The 14,142-nt window shown below is 39.7% G+C and overlaps 1 protein-coding gene across 1 annotated transcript in view; it reads right to left on the reverse strand.

Annotated features, from left to right (window-relative positions):
• Nucleotides 1-8,040: 8,040 nt before the first annotated feature.
• Nucleotides 8,041-14,142, reverse strand: part of LOC146635120 (uncharacterized) — an 82,753-nt gene continuing 76,651 nt past the window's right edge. The window contains exons 9-11 of the mRNA XM_085345614.1: nt 10,796-10,894; nt 8,207-8,293; nt 8,041-8,072 (exon numbers count right to left, since the gene is read on the reverse strand). Of these exons, the coding sequence (XP_085201740.1) occupies nt 8,041-8,072; nt 8,207-8,293; nt 10,796-10,894 (218 nt within the window). The remainder of the gene's footprint in view (nt 8,073-8,206; nt 8,294-10,795; nt 10,895-14,142) is intronic.

Consider the following 14,142-nt stretch of genomic DNA (forward strand, 5'->3'; position numbering starts at 1 on the left):
TTATTTTGGGACAAAGTCACTGTGGCGCGAGGGAGGCCGGCACACCTGAGTGGCATCAGCTCATCACGCCTCAGCGACTTAAAAGCAGAGTGAAGTGGGTCCTGAGGTGGTTGTTGTTCCGAGAACCGAAAATAAAAGTGTTATAAGTGAGCTATGTGGTCGCTCCATCATGCATCTGTTATAGTCACCAAAACTCTGATGCAGTTTATCAGGTTTGACTCATCTAAGAGGTTTTATGTCCTTGTGTCCTTTGAAATTAGAGTTATGGATCTCTGGTTTACAGCAGCCATACAGATACTGTAGGGAAGAAATACAGAGCAAGACTAAGATGCGATAGCATTTATTAATTATTGATGTCCTGTTGGTATGTGGGAGCTGAATCTCCTGCAGATATTCCAAAGATAGTGAGAGCAGTGGTCAGACACACAGAGAGACGAGGAGCAGAGAGGAGGGGGATGAGAAAGAAAATTTAAAGTTCACTGTTGAACGTCACATAAAATAAAGCATATAAAAGTGGTGGGCGGAGTCTACAGTCAGTAACTGAACTGATGAGTTTGTAACCCCACGGTTTGTTTTGTTTGCATAGAGAGAAAAATCCAAGTGAACGCCAAGAAAACTCAGGCACCCTAACTCTGCCTGGAAGAACCGGTTATTGCAATATATAGCATTACAGACACTCTGTCAACTCTTTCCTCATTGGCTGTTCTCAGTCTCTTAATCTTGCTGAGCCCTACTTTGGCTAATTGTTTTTCTAAATCTTCCTCTACTGTGATTACGTCCCACATTACTTTAAACTCCCCCAATATTTTTCTCTCTCACAGTCTTCTGTCAGTATTTAACACTTTATTTTCCTGCTCTTCTGTCTTAACAGCTATATACAAACATCCGTCTCTAAATACTTTAGCTAATGTTACACCTCCAAACTTCTTTTCATGTCTCTCAACAAACAAAACCATCGGGCCATGCTCTGAGTTCCTACCATACATCCATCCTCTCTTCCTCTTCTCCCTCTCCTCGGCCCTCTCCCACTATGAACAGGTGTTGTGCCAAAAGCTGATTACTTATATTCAAACTGCTATAAATGCCTTGTTGGTTTCAAATATGTGAAACAGATCAAATATTTCCCTCCTGAATGACATCAAGTCAACTTGAGCCAAAAACAACATTCCTGTTACACGGTAGCAGCCGCAATCAGTTTTTGGCAGTGACTTTCACATATCCTTTCTTTATCCAGTTAAAAAAAATCTAATTGACATTAAAAATGTCTTTTCAAGAGTAATCTGGCCTCGAGGATAGGATAGGATATATATTTATATTTATATAAATATATAACCCTGCAAACGCTGTTCACTGAAGTCTGTAAACATATGTAAAGATATTACACATAAAAAAACACACGGATAGATTATAGATCCGTTTTTGGCACAACACCCAGCTCCTGTCTCACCTCAAAAAAAAAAACAACCTCCCTTCCAGGACCTGTAATGCGCCACTCCAGCCAAACTGCGCACACGAGCTGCGTATTTTTATTCATTTATTTATTTTGTATATTAACCGTTTTTGTTCCCTACGAGGACATCATGCACAGACTGAGTCTCGGGGGGATTTAACAGTTTTCCAGTAAACGAGAGCAGAGTTTCAGGTGCTTGTTCATGAAGTCAAAATAAAAAGCATATCGATGCATGCTCATTCATCGATCTACTTTCAGTGACGTCACTGCCAAGTTGGCACATTTCGGAGAAAATGAGAAAAATTGGATTTGTTCTAGTTCTTGTCACAGCTCTGTGCTGTGAGGCAACATTTTGACTTATTCAGATAACTTGCAGGTTAACTCTGAACTTTATTTACTATGAAGGTGGTTTACTTCTTACCTGTGTACATTACCATGGTAACCTATGCTGCGCAGGTACTTCCCACTTACAATCAAATCACCAGAAAATAGTTTTGCCAGGTGAGATCAGTGTGAACAGAGAACAGGAGGATCTAAAGGTTTTCAGTTGGATCTAAGGTCTTTGTGTTTCTGATAATAATAACAATAATAAAAATTGTTAGAATAATAAATAATCAGCAATGAATGATCAGCAAAGTGGAAAACAGGGATCTTTGGAGGAGTCGGACATCCCAGCGTTGCTGAAAACTGTATAGTGCAATTGTCTAAATCTGGGGTACATTTAGGGTCCTTTTTGGACCCCTGATATACTCACATTTATTCCTTTCTCCTTCCTTTTTGTAACTCTTCCCATGTGTGTGTTTTTTTCTCTCCGTCTGTTTGTTTTTGCTGCACTGTTGTTTTCAAAAACTTAAAAATAAAAATTAACAATAAATAAATAAATAAAAGTGTCTTTGAATAGTGAGATGCACTCACTCAGTCTGAGAGCCTGACTACGTATTTATATGTTCAGAGCTTAACGTCCTTCATAAATAAAGTTGACTTGCTGCTGCTGTCATGGTTGTTTCTGCACACAGATTCTCTCTAAATGAAGATCAGAATATATGAAGATGACTGAACATCATGGTTCTCCTGTTTGTTGCCGTGCTGCAGTTTCTAAGATGAGGTCATTTCCTAGCTGTATGTTTCTTTCTCTTTAAAATCACGACCTTTATACTGTTTCTGCTGCTCTATCTGAGCTGCATGAACAAACCTCAGGTCCCAGTTTCTCTGAAGCTTCATCAGGATAAGGTGGGACATGGTGGGTGGAGTCTAATGGCGTTTTCACACCTGCAGTCAGCAAGTCAGCTGGTTAGAGTTTGTAAACTGATTTGTTTTGTTTTTTTCACACATCGGTTGTTGTGGTCACACCTGAGTGTGAATGCTGTGTTCACACTCACATTATTAATCTGTCAGATTCTCTGAGCTACTCTTTATAAAGTCTCCTCCACACATTTCCTTTACCTCGTGACATCACTCATGGCGGTCCGGGTAAAAAGAGGGGAGAGGGGCTTTTTGTTTACCAGACTGCACCCCTGCCTCGTAGCACAAGAGTCCTGAGACTCTTACATGACCTGCAGAAAAGCTGATGTTTTTTTTTAAATCTATCCTTCTGAGAATAAAACAGTATCTTTCAGTTTAACCCTTTTTGTTCACTTCAAGGACATAATGATAGACTGACTTGAAGGCATTTGACAGTTTTACAGTAAACGAGAGCAACGTTCATGAAGTTCAAACAGAAAGTAGTACCTGAAGGAGAGCTCACCTGAAGAGGCCAAATCCACCACACAGACAAACAGCAGAGTTAAGCAGAGACCAGCTGATGTTAACAGAGTCATTGTAGTTAAACTCGGTACGTCCAAAATATACCAGGAAGTAACATGTGGATCCTTTACAGTGCAGGTATAAACAGAGGAAAACTGATGGAGTCACGCCAACTTATTGTTTCGAGGTGTTTAACGCCACATTCCAGTGATGTCACTGCCGAGCTGCTTAACTTTTTGTTTCTCTGCTGAGCATCAGTAATGAATCGATTCTTAGAGACAACTTAGAAATGAAAGCTGAAACTATCAGGAGCAGCTTCTGTTCAGTGATCCGGTTTAAAATGGTCTTTAAGCGTTTTCATTGACTATTTTATTCACAGCATGTTTTCAGTGTCGTTTCGATTCTCTGAGCCGAACTTTAAAAAACACATAATGAAACACAAACTCTTTGTAACAGGAATGTTTGTTTGTTTATTCGGTGATGTAGAAAATGAATACAATGCCATCATCCTTCATTCTGCTCTGCTCGATACACAGAACACACAAAGAAGACCTGCTCAACCTGCTGACACCACATATAGTACTTTTGCTAAAACATATTTCTACTGAATATAGTATTTGTGCTTTTCATATGATTCGTGCTTAATACAGCATTTCTGCCATTTTACAGTATTTGTGCTAAAACATGAATGCTGCTGAACAAAAAGACCAGACAAAATAATAAAACAGTTTTAAAACATTTTATTTTAGAAATGCCGTTTTATTTACTAATGGATGAACATAATGAACAACAGAAGGCTGCAGATTTAAATAAATGAGCTACACACAGAAATGAAATCATCTCTCCTGCTTCCTGTTCCTGCTGCAGAGATGATCCAGGATATCTGCTCATTTATTCAGACTCTGTGACTGAAGTAAAATCCACTCATGATCATCCTGAAGTCTGAAATACTAATAAAACGAATGCAGGCCGAAACACGGTGAACATTAAAACTACTTTGATTGTTTTAAAACAGCCCAAAATCTTCATTTAGAGAAATGACTGTCTTCATTTGAAAGTATGAGTCTGTGTCTCTTTGTTTCCCGTCTGTGGGCTCTGGCTTGTAAAGGCTGTTAATTTTCCTGCTGCACCCACAGCCACGGCCGAGCTGCTCCTTTAAAACACAGAGTTCACGATCACAGTCTCTGTTTGACTCCATTCCTTTAGTTGGTGGAACCGTTTAAAAACTACAAATCCCTTCCACGCCAGAACAAATACGTCATCATGATCTGAAAAAGGATGGTTGTGTTTAGCATACATGCTAGCGTCTTCTAAATGGTAAATGGCCTGTATTTGTATAGCGCTTTACACATCCAGTCATCCACACATTCACACACACATTCACACACTGGTGATGGCAGCTACATTGTAGCCACAGCCAGCTGGGGCGCACTGACAGAGGCGAGGCTGTTCATTCTAGTATGAAAGAAGAGTTTCACACCACAGGAAGTGGACTCATTCGCAGAAATCACTCGCGTTTGGATCGCGTGCTTAATAATGCTTTAATGATAATGTGACGTTTCTACAACCTTAACCACCCGAGGGGGCGGGGCGTACTCCGCCGAGCGCGTGTCCAGGAAGGCTGTAGAGAAGCTCGATTTAAGGGTTAGTGACGTCACTGGTCATGTCGCTCGCTGGTTCAGAAAGTGGTTCAAGTGTTGGTGAGTTACGAACAGAGAGCAAAGAGTCGCATCTGATTCATGACTTTTTGACACTTCTACATCGTCAATGCGATTTTCTGCCTCTGAAATAACAAAATAAAATGATAAAGCCGGATGTTACAAAATATGATACAAATTAAAGCTCGTTTTTAAATTCATATTTATTAATTTGTTTGTTTATTTCAATTTGTCTGAAGTTTCATTTCTTTTGAGGAGGGAGGGATTTTTGGCGTTAAAGAGTTACGTTTAAAGTTAGTGTGTAATCGATGCGGTGACACTGTGCTGGAGCTTCGCTGGTGATAATCTTTCTGAGGTTAGACAGAGACAGGAAAGTTACTGTTTCTTATCACCCATTTTAACTTCATGAGTTCTGTTTTTTTGTTTTTTACTGCGTCTTGTCTTGATGCATGCTCAACCATCCAGTGATTTCACAACACAAGCTTTGCCGGAGTTTATTGCTCGGAGAATAAGTTTTGTAAGTAAATAATGCTGCAGTCAGTCTGTAAGAGTGAATAAGAGTGTCACAGCATGGTGTAAGTTATTTAATAATAATAATAATAATAATGGATACTTTATTGATCCCCATGGGGAAATTACTTGTTTTTCTCTGCATTTGACCCATTCACTCAGTGAAGCAGTGGGCAGCCCACTAAGCAGGCGCCCGGGGAGCAGTGTGTAGGGACGGTACCTTGCTCAGGGGTACCTCAGGGTAGCCGTTAAGTGGATTCGAACCGCCGACCTTCCGATCATGGGGCGACCACTTTACCTACTGAGCTATCCCTGGACCCAAAATGCAAGCACGGCTTCTGATGAGAGTGAGCTTTATTGAGGAGGATGACATACAACAAAAGGCGAGGGTGCGAGACTGACAAAACCTAAATTGGGAAAACTAAGAATAAAGCTAACCTGAAACCAGATGCAGAGCAACCACACAGGATGACGGAGGGCAATAATGCAGACAAACCAGCAACAAAGGCAGACACAAGGCTTAAATACACAGAGGGAGAGCACAGCTGGGAGTAACCAGACACGACGGGACATCACAACAAAACAGGAAGCTCAAAACACAGAAGACAGACTCAGAGATGCGGCTTTACACAGAGACCTGACTACACTAGACTATACACAGGCAGGGACGACACAGAACAGAGGGACCACAGAATAAACACTGTCGTAATTCACAATCAAATCAAAAGTAAAAGTGCAAAAACCAAAAACACTGGGTCAGTGACCATGACAAAGAGAGAAGAGAGGTGGTGAGCAAGTGTGCATCCAAACCTGCACAAACAGAAAAACCTCTAAGGATCCAAGTTTACTGCCGTGTTGTTTTAGTGGACCGAGCCTGAAATCTGTTAAACACAAGAATGTTGTAAAGAACTGTTCAACTCCACAACTGCAGCACATATAACTCTGAAACGAATGCACTCACAAAATATTAAAACATATATTTTGTTTAAATCACATTTCAATCACGTGTCTTGTTCCAACTCCTGTCAGATATGAGTTAAAATAAATTGTGTTGTTTTGCTCTTCTTGTAATTCTTGTAATTATGCACTACATATTGTTTCACTAAATGCACAGCCCTGTCATTGAAGCCTTTGTAATTTAGGCTGAAAAGTGAGCCCACAGTGAGGGACATGACAAAGAGGAAGTGAGCTGTGCGCTAACACCATCTGTGACTATTGAGAAATCATCTGTGAAATATTTTCTTGCATTTTCCAGTTTTTACCAAAAGAAGAAGAATTAATAATAACTGTATTTTTTTTTCTCTACACAAGTTCACAGGTTCCTTAAATTTTAAAGTCCATAAACATTAAGGGAAAAGCTCACCAATCATGAAATGCTTTGTGAGCAGTGGTTGGTGACTGTGGGAAAGAAGAACTAGCTTTTAACAGGAAGCAGCAGAACCAGACTTCATGATTAGCAATAATTAAATTTAGAAAATGTGAAATTTCTTCTTTTTTCTCATTTAAATTCATTCACTCATCAACATCCCTGTTAAAAATTAAAATATTGACATCCTTTATTTCTACTTTTAAACCTTTCAATTTTACTTTTTTTTTGCTGCTGCTGTTTGTGAGGAGAAATGTCTCCTGTAACAAACAGCTCGCATCTTAACGACTGTAACTCTCAGTCAAACGTCTGTTTGACGTTCAGTCAAAGTCACTGGTTAAAAGTCGGTCTTCTTATTCAGGTGTTTGTAGTGCTCGTCTCTTTCATTTCCTGTTGTTGTTTCAGGCTTCTGACTGTTAGCTGCCTTAAACAAACCAAACCTGCTCAGTCTTTGCTTTGTTCTGCAGTTTGAACACAAACTTTTTGTCTTATCTTCCGCTTTGAAAACAGTTAAAGCAGTAGTCCTGTCTCGCTCGTGGCTTTAAACTGATGTCATTAATGAAGCAGATCAACCAGTAGATGGAAAAAGATTTTGATTGTGACTTGTGGTCATTTTAAGCTTCTGTGAGAGGTTAAACAGGAAGGGCCCTGTGCTGGTTCAGGAAGTTAGTCTGAGTTACTTTATCAGATATAAAAACGTCTCTCTGCTGAGAAGCTGCTACCAGAAATTTTTAGCATATTTTTTTTTATTAAATTTTCAAACATAATTAAACATGAATACTTTTGCCATGTAACTTGCTGCTGCTTGGTTCTCAGTAAAATAAAAAATAAAACTAAATAAATAAATTCTTCGGCCTCAAACGTGCAAAACACGTGGTGAAGTGTTTCTGTGCAGTTTTCAGCCACTGTGCAGTTTTTAGCGTGTGGTTGTTCAGCTTCTCTGCATGTAAGGAGGTGTGCATCGATTAGCCACAACCAAACAAGTCACATTTTCCATTTCACATATTTCTGAAGCCCACGACCACGTGAGAAAAACACTAAAAACACACTAGAAGAGAAGTTTATTAATGCTGAAAATAATTTCCCACTGCAAGAACCAACAAACATGAATAAAGATATTAATAATAGAGTTATGAATCATATTAACATATTTATATTCTCATTTGCAATAAAAAAAAAACATTTAAAGCAAGTAAAAATAGGATGTTATTTTTGAATTATCTCAGTGAAAATCTGTGGATGTCCTCTGGTCTGAGGTGCTGGGAGGACCAGTTAGAGGCCAGCAGCTGGACGTCAGTGGCTGGACTGGTGGACTACTTCAGTAAAGAGTAGATGGTGTCTGGCTCTGGTTTAAAGTGTGAACACAAACACACAGTTCAAACAAAGTTACAGTTTCCTTTCTGACAGAGATTAGACTTACTGAGCTTCAGTGAACACGTGGTTTGCTCGGCTCTGTACAAAGTTAAAGTGCAGCTGTACCTTTGGGCCTCTTTGATCTGGTGGTTTTCGGTCCATGGCAGACGTCGCCTGCTCTCACTTCTGAGTAGATTGTAGCTGGATTGCACTCTGCAGAGTAAAACACTGAAGTTAAAACTACAGTTATGTCATTTTTACTGCACTGCAGCTATGGCAAACAGTTTTTATTTTGATTCTGAAGAGATTAAGTGATCAATTTTATAAAGAGCAGCAGATTCTCACTGTGTTTTTTTCTAACAGCTTCTTAGCAGCTCTGCTGTGAAACACAGTAACCACAAAGAACTTTGGGGGGATGTTTGTAAAAAAGGAAGACAGACGACCACAAAGCTGCTGTCTTCTATCAGACAGCCTGATACATTTTACCACAGAGCAACATGCAAACTCGTTCTCACAACATGAACACTGTTACTGCCCAAAGCAGAAGACAAGTGGTTAGAGTCATCAGAATCAGGCTACCATTATCTGGAATCAGCAAGAGGAAGTAACTTCTGTGGTTTCCACACAGAACTTAAAATAAAAATAGAAATTGGGAACTGACTGATTGGTCTCTTCAGTCAGTCTCTTTTTAGATGTCCTCCTGAAACACAAGCACAAGTCTGCCATTTATTAAGTGTTGCTCACTGGGACAAAACTCTAAACAGAAGCTCCCTGGGATATTCTCAAGGGGACAAAGAGCTGGTCCGGTGTTTAGCAACCAGGGAAAAAAACACACTGTTCGTCTTGAATCCAAGGTTTAACTAAAAGACTCCTCTTCAGTACTCAGGTGTAGACCTCCCAAGATAGGCTGAGGAATGTGTGATTGGAGCCTACCCTGGACTGCTCTCTTAAAAAGGGGAACCACCATTCTAGGCTGGCAATCCAGAGGCACTAATCCAGAACTCCGGGCTATGTTGCAGAGGTGTGTCAGCCAAGACAGCACCACAACATCTACAGCAGCCAACGGGCCACAAGCAGCCTAGTAGCAACCTCAAGTGAACCTACCCACGGTCCTGCCATAAACAGAGAAAAACACTTTTTGCAAACCTTTATTAATTCCAACAGAAATTAGTGTAGACATTCAATGCACCACTCCTGCCACTCCCTCTCTGAACCGGGCTGCAAGGAAAACTGGTGCAGCAGTTATCTGTTGACTCCTTAACAATCCCATATGTGTCAAGAACTGAGACGCATTTTTTCTAAACACCACATCTCTGTGGGTTTTAAACCCCAAAACACGCTGCGCCAAAAACTGGTCCACTCCAAGGATCGGGTCCCCGACACAAACAGAGTAACATAGTGTACGCTGTTAAGTGCAGGATTGCCAGGATTTATACATCGGGGAAACCAAACAACCTCTGGTGAAGTAGATGGCACAACACAGAAGAGCCACCTCATCAGGCCAGGACTCTGCAGTCTATTTACACCTACAGGCCAGTGGACACTCTTTCAATGATGAGGATGTAACATCCTGGACAGGGAGGAACGCTGGTTTGAGCGCGGAGTCAAAGAGGCCATTTACGTGAAAAGAGAAAGACCATCTCTGAATCGAGGAGGGGGCCTAAGGGTACATCTTTCGCCATCTTACAATGCTGTGATTGCAGCCATTACCCAACTCTCTGTGAATGGGACTCATGGCCATTGATCAGTGGTTAATTGATTAATTAAGATTAAGGAACTGACCTCCCAGCCCATTGTTCCTTCAGTGGGCTGGTTTCAGTCATTATGCAAATGTACTGTTTATAAGATTGAAACCTGCAGTCAGCTGAGACTGAAGAAGTCACTTGGATGAGTGACGAAACGTTTCTCCCACAAAACGCTACTAGACAACTTCTGGGAGTAGGTCCTTTGTTTGTTTGTTTTTTATTTTTTTCATTGTACTAGTGTCTGATTTTAAAAAATAAAATTATCACCTTCTGCGTGATTCACCTTGGAATTTAGATTGGAAAGAGGACTGAGATTCACCTGCTTAACTCACCACCCTCCACCACTCTCTGGAGAAATACCAAGTAAACACTGAGCACAACTGCATTATTCAAAATATGCCCTGAATTAGTCTCACCAACCTGTTTGGTCCCAGTCTCAGGAGGTTGTTGTTTAAGTTTTGTAAATAAACTTGTTAAACAGAATTCAGCAATTTCCTGGGTTGTACATTTTGAATCCAAATACAGCCACCCATTAGTCTGACTGGACCGTTTTCTCAGAACATGTCTTTCAGCTGGTTGGGAACGCAGTGATTTTTCCCCAGAAGAGCTTCAGAGCAGAGCTGTTTAAGCTGTTGCACCTACATAAGTAGTAAGAAATGATGGATGGATGATCTTATGAGAACAAATCATTTTGCATGAAAATATCATCTTGTTTGAATTTATTATAATTTTGTGCATAATGCAGTTATCCTATTGATATCATTTTCCAGAATGTGGGTGACATGTGTGTGATTTTGTGTGTGCAGCCGATAAACTGTAATAAACGTTAACCATCCATCCATTGTATTTTCATCAGCCTTATGCTAATTAGAAGATGCTAGCATGACTAACATGGTGAAGCCTAACCCTGCTAAACCACAGCCTCAGTCTGGCTGTAGAAGTGAAGGATGGAGACAAAGAGCTGATGTACCTCTCGCCTTTGATTTTTCTTTCTTGTCTGTGATGACGATTTGTTCATATTTGATGTTGTCATTTCTCACTCCTGAGTAGATTACAGCTGGATCACCTTCTGCACAGTCACACATACATAAAGGACAAAACCAAAGTAAATGTAATTTCAAATATTGATGTCACATAAATGTGAAGTCAGTTAAAATGCAAGCAAACACTGAAGTTAGTTTAGTTCTTTCTTCTTTGTCTTCACGCCTGTGTTAAAACTTTTTCTTGATGATGAGAAACAGGATGTTGGACGACTGCAGCACTGTTAGTGTCTGTTAACCACCTACCACAAACGCACAGTCCAGCACGCGAAGAACAACAATCAACACACAACTGCAAACTTTAAAGACTAAGACTCACATTTGATAAAGACAATCAAGTTATTAGATTTTGGATAAAGAAAATAAATAAAAAAGCATCAATTGCAAAAACTTTAACATACAAACTTAAATGTAAAGTCTTAAATTCTGTACATTTTTCACAGGTGGATAGAAGTATCAGACTTTGTATATACTGTAATCTCTTTAATATCTCTTAGTTTTTCAACAAAGCACAATAAATATTTCAGGATGTTGAGTAATGTCAACAGATAAGTTGAAACTGCTCTTGCCTTTCTGATAAGCTTAGTGTCAAATCATGCATGGTAAAAGAAAGCTACCCTTCTGTGTGCTAATGAGACGCTTTAGATTCTCAGTTGAATTCAACAGAATGACACATGTTGGTTCTTCTATGTTAAATTTAGAAGTCTGAAATTACTCAAGAAGAAAAAAACCCACAGTTTTTTTTAACATCCTGTAAGAAGGGTGTGGGGTACAACTAATAGTTCTTGTTTCTTGTTTTCTCCTGCAAGGATCCCTGATGCATCGCAGCATTTATCCAGCTCTCACCTTGGATCCCAAAGTACTGTTGATTTACTGGCTCAGGATTTAGAGTGGGGTGTCTATTATTCAGAGAGTTGATGGTTTGTTTTCCTTTTAGGAAATGTGTGTCCGAGTGTTGAAATGTGTGTATGACTGCAGCCAGCTTTGAAAAAGATGCTTCGACTGTTAGGTAAAGTTAAAAAGCAACATAAAGATTGCTGTCCAGTTACCTTAGACTAAACTATGAGAGAAGCACACGAACTATCCTCATAAACTTGATAATGTATTTAACGAAGTTACATATTTGTCACAATACAACAGAGAAGTTTGAAACTGTCCAAAGATGAGCTTAATTAACGTAGATGGTGAAACGTAGCTGAATGTGTCACAGTGCCATTACAGGGGTAAAAGGATCATCTGTCAACCTGCACACCGCTGTGTGACTGTTTGAAATAAAGTCCCTCTCTTTAAGTTTAAAACACAAATCAAGATTAAAACCTTCCATTGGTTTAAATTATAAAGTAAATAAAGTAAATAAGTTGGAAATAATGAAAAATTTGTGTGGCTAATGGGATAAAATTAATATCTTCTTCCAAAAACCTGAAATATTATTATATTATCAAAAATGATCTGCCCTGTAAAGTTTCATCAAAATCCACCTAGAAGCAAATCTGACCATTCAGCAGATACATCAGTTGATCAAGCTCCTGTCTAAAGATGAAGTGTGACGTTATTTCTAACTCGACAAACTGTATGCATAGAGTCACATTTCAAACTTTTACTATATTACATTACTTTGCACAATCTACAATTTGTGTCTGTTGTGTTGTCCATGGGTCATTTTTGTCCTCTAAAGAAATCTTTTGCTATCAAAAATGTATTTGTTATTCATCAAATGGGCTGAAAATAACAGAAGTTATTCATTACTATACTATGAATGATTGGAATAAGTTTCAAGTAATTTGATTTATTTATGTGGTTTTTATTGAATTTTATAACGTTGTTTGCCCTCGTGGACAAAAATGACCCCAAAGTACAAAGTGTTGCAAAGAGCCGTATTTTCACACCATACTGTTTTCAAACATCTTTGATCTTGGATCACTGATGTGTGGGGTCAAGCACTGGTCATAACAACCACAACAGGCAGCACAATGAGGAGGCAGGTGCTCTATATTCAATGAAATTTTATTTATACAGCGCCAAATCACAACAACAGCCGCATCAAAGTGTTTCGTATTGTAAGGTAGACTCTACAATAATACATACACAGAAAGTATCCTCAAAAGCCTCCATTGCACTGGAGATTTGCATACTTTGATGAGCATACTTTTTTTTACCATGTTGTGCAAAGCAATGACCAGTAGGACAAAGCACATATTGTCCTCTAGTATAATGAGGAGGGAGAATCAATGTTCAGGAAGATCCAGGGTTAGAAGATATAGAAAATATTGTCAATATTTAGAGCACATGCTACCCTTTCTCTGAAAAAGCACATCAGCCACCTGCAGAAGTGGAAGAAGGCTATGAAGTGAAGAAAAGTGATGAAGAATCTGAACTATGTTCAAGTAGGTTCTCAGGCATCCAGGACATGGTAGTCTGAGGAGCTTGGAGAGAAAGTGACTGGGCTTCTTGAAGTTTCTTGAATTTTCAGAATGTGAAACTGAAATAGAAGATGTGTCAGAGGACTACACATCATCCATTTCAATTATGATGAAGACAAAGAATCAAGCAGGAAAGAGGAATCAGCTGAGACAGAGGAATATTTGCAGTAACGTGAGGAAACACTGATCTGGTCTTCTAACCTTCCCAGTGACAGACGATGCACGACTCTCTCATGTGCCTCAGAGAAAGATGATCTACCACAGTCCAAGCACATGTGCCAGGTCCCATACTCCTTCAGTGGCTTTTCTACTCGAGTACTGAAAGCATTATACACAGTGTATTCTGCTTGTATTCTGCTTTTTAACGTTCACATGCCAATGGATGCATCAGAGACCAAGTTGGGGTTCAGTAACTTGCCCAAGGACACCTTGGTAAGAACTCCAGACTAGAGCACACAGAGATTGAACCAACAACCATCCAATTAGCAGATGACCTGCTCTACAGCCAACTCAATGATGAACAAGGAGGGACAACAAGAGAGGAAGAAAAATGGACCGAATGCAGCTGTAGGCATATGTGGGTGTGTTGATTCTTACTGCCGTGCATCCAGTAGAGTCGCTACGGCCAGTTTATGACATCCTGAGTCTGGTAGAGAAGTTTTCATGCTGACACAAGATTAATCATAGAAGCACAAAAAGGACATAATTTCTTGATAAAGACACAATAGATGATCGTCGTTCATGACACAAACGTGCTCCCATTTGAGGTGTATGATGTGTGTTGGTGTTGACTTGACTTGAAACACAAGTGGGTGTTCCTCCTGCTGTGATGTAAGATCCTGGTACTGATGTGACTG

This window comes from Diplotaxodon limnothrissa, linkage group LG3 (genome assembly GCF_057381915.1).
Source record: "Diplotaxodon limnothrissa isolate DT_005_m linkage group LG3, D_limnothrissa_male_GT1.1, whole genome shotgun sequence".
Lineage (NCBI taxonomy): Eukaryota > Metazoa > Chordata > Actinopteri > Cichliformes > Cichlidae > Diplotaxodon > Diplotaxodon limnothrissa.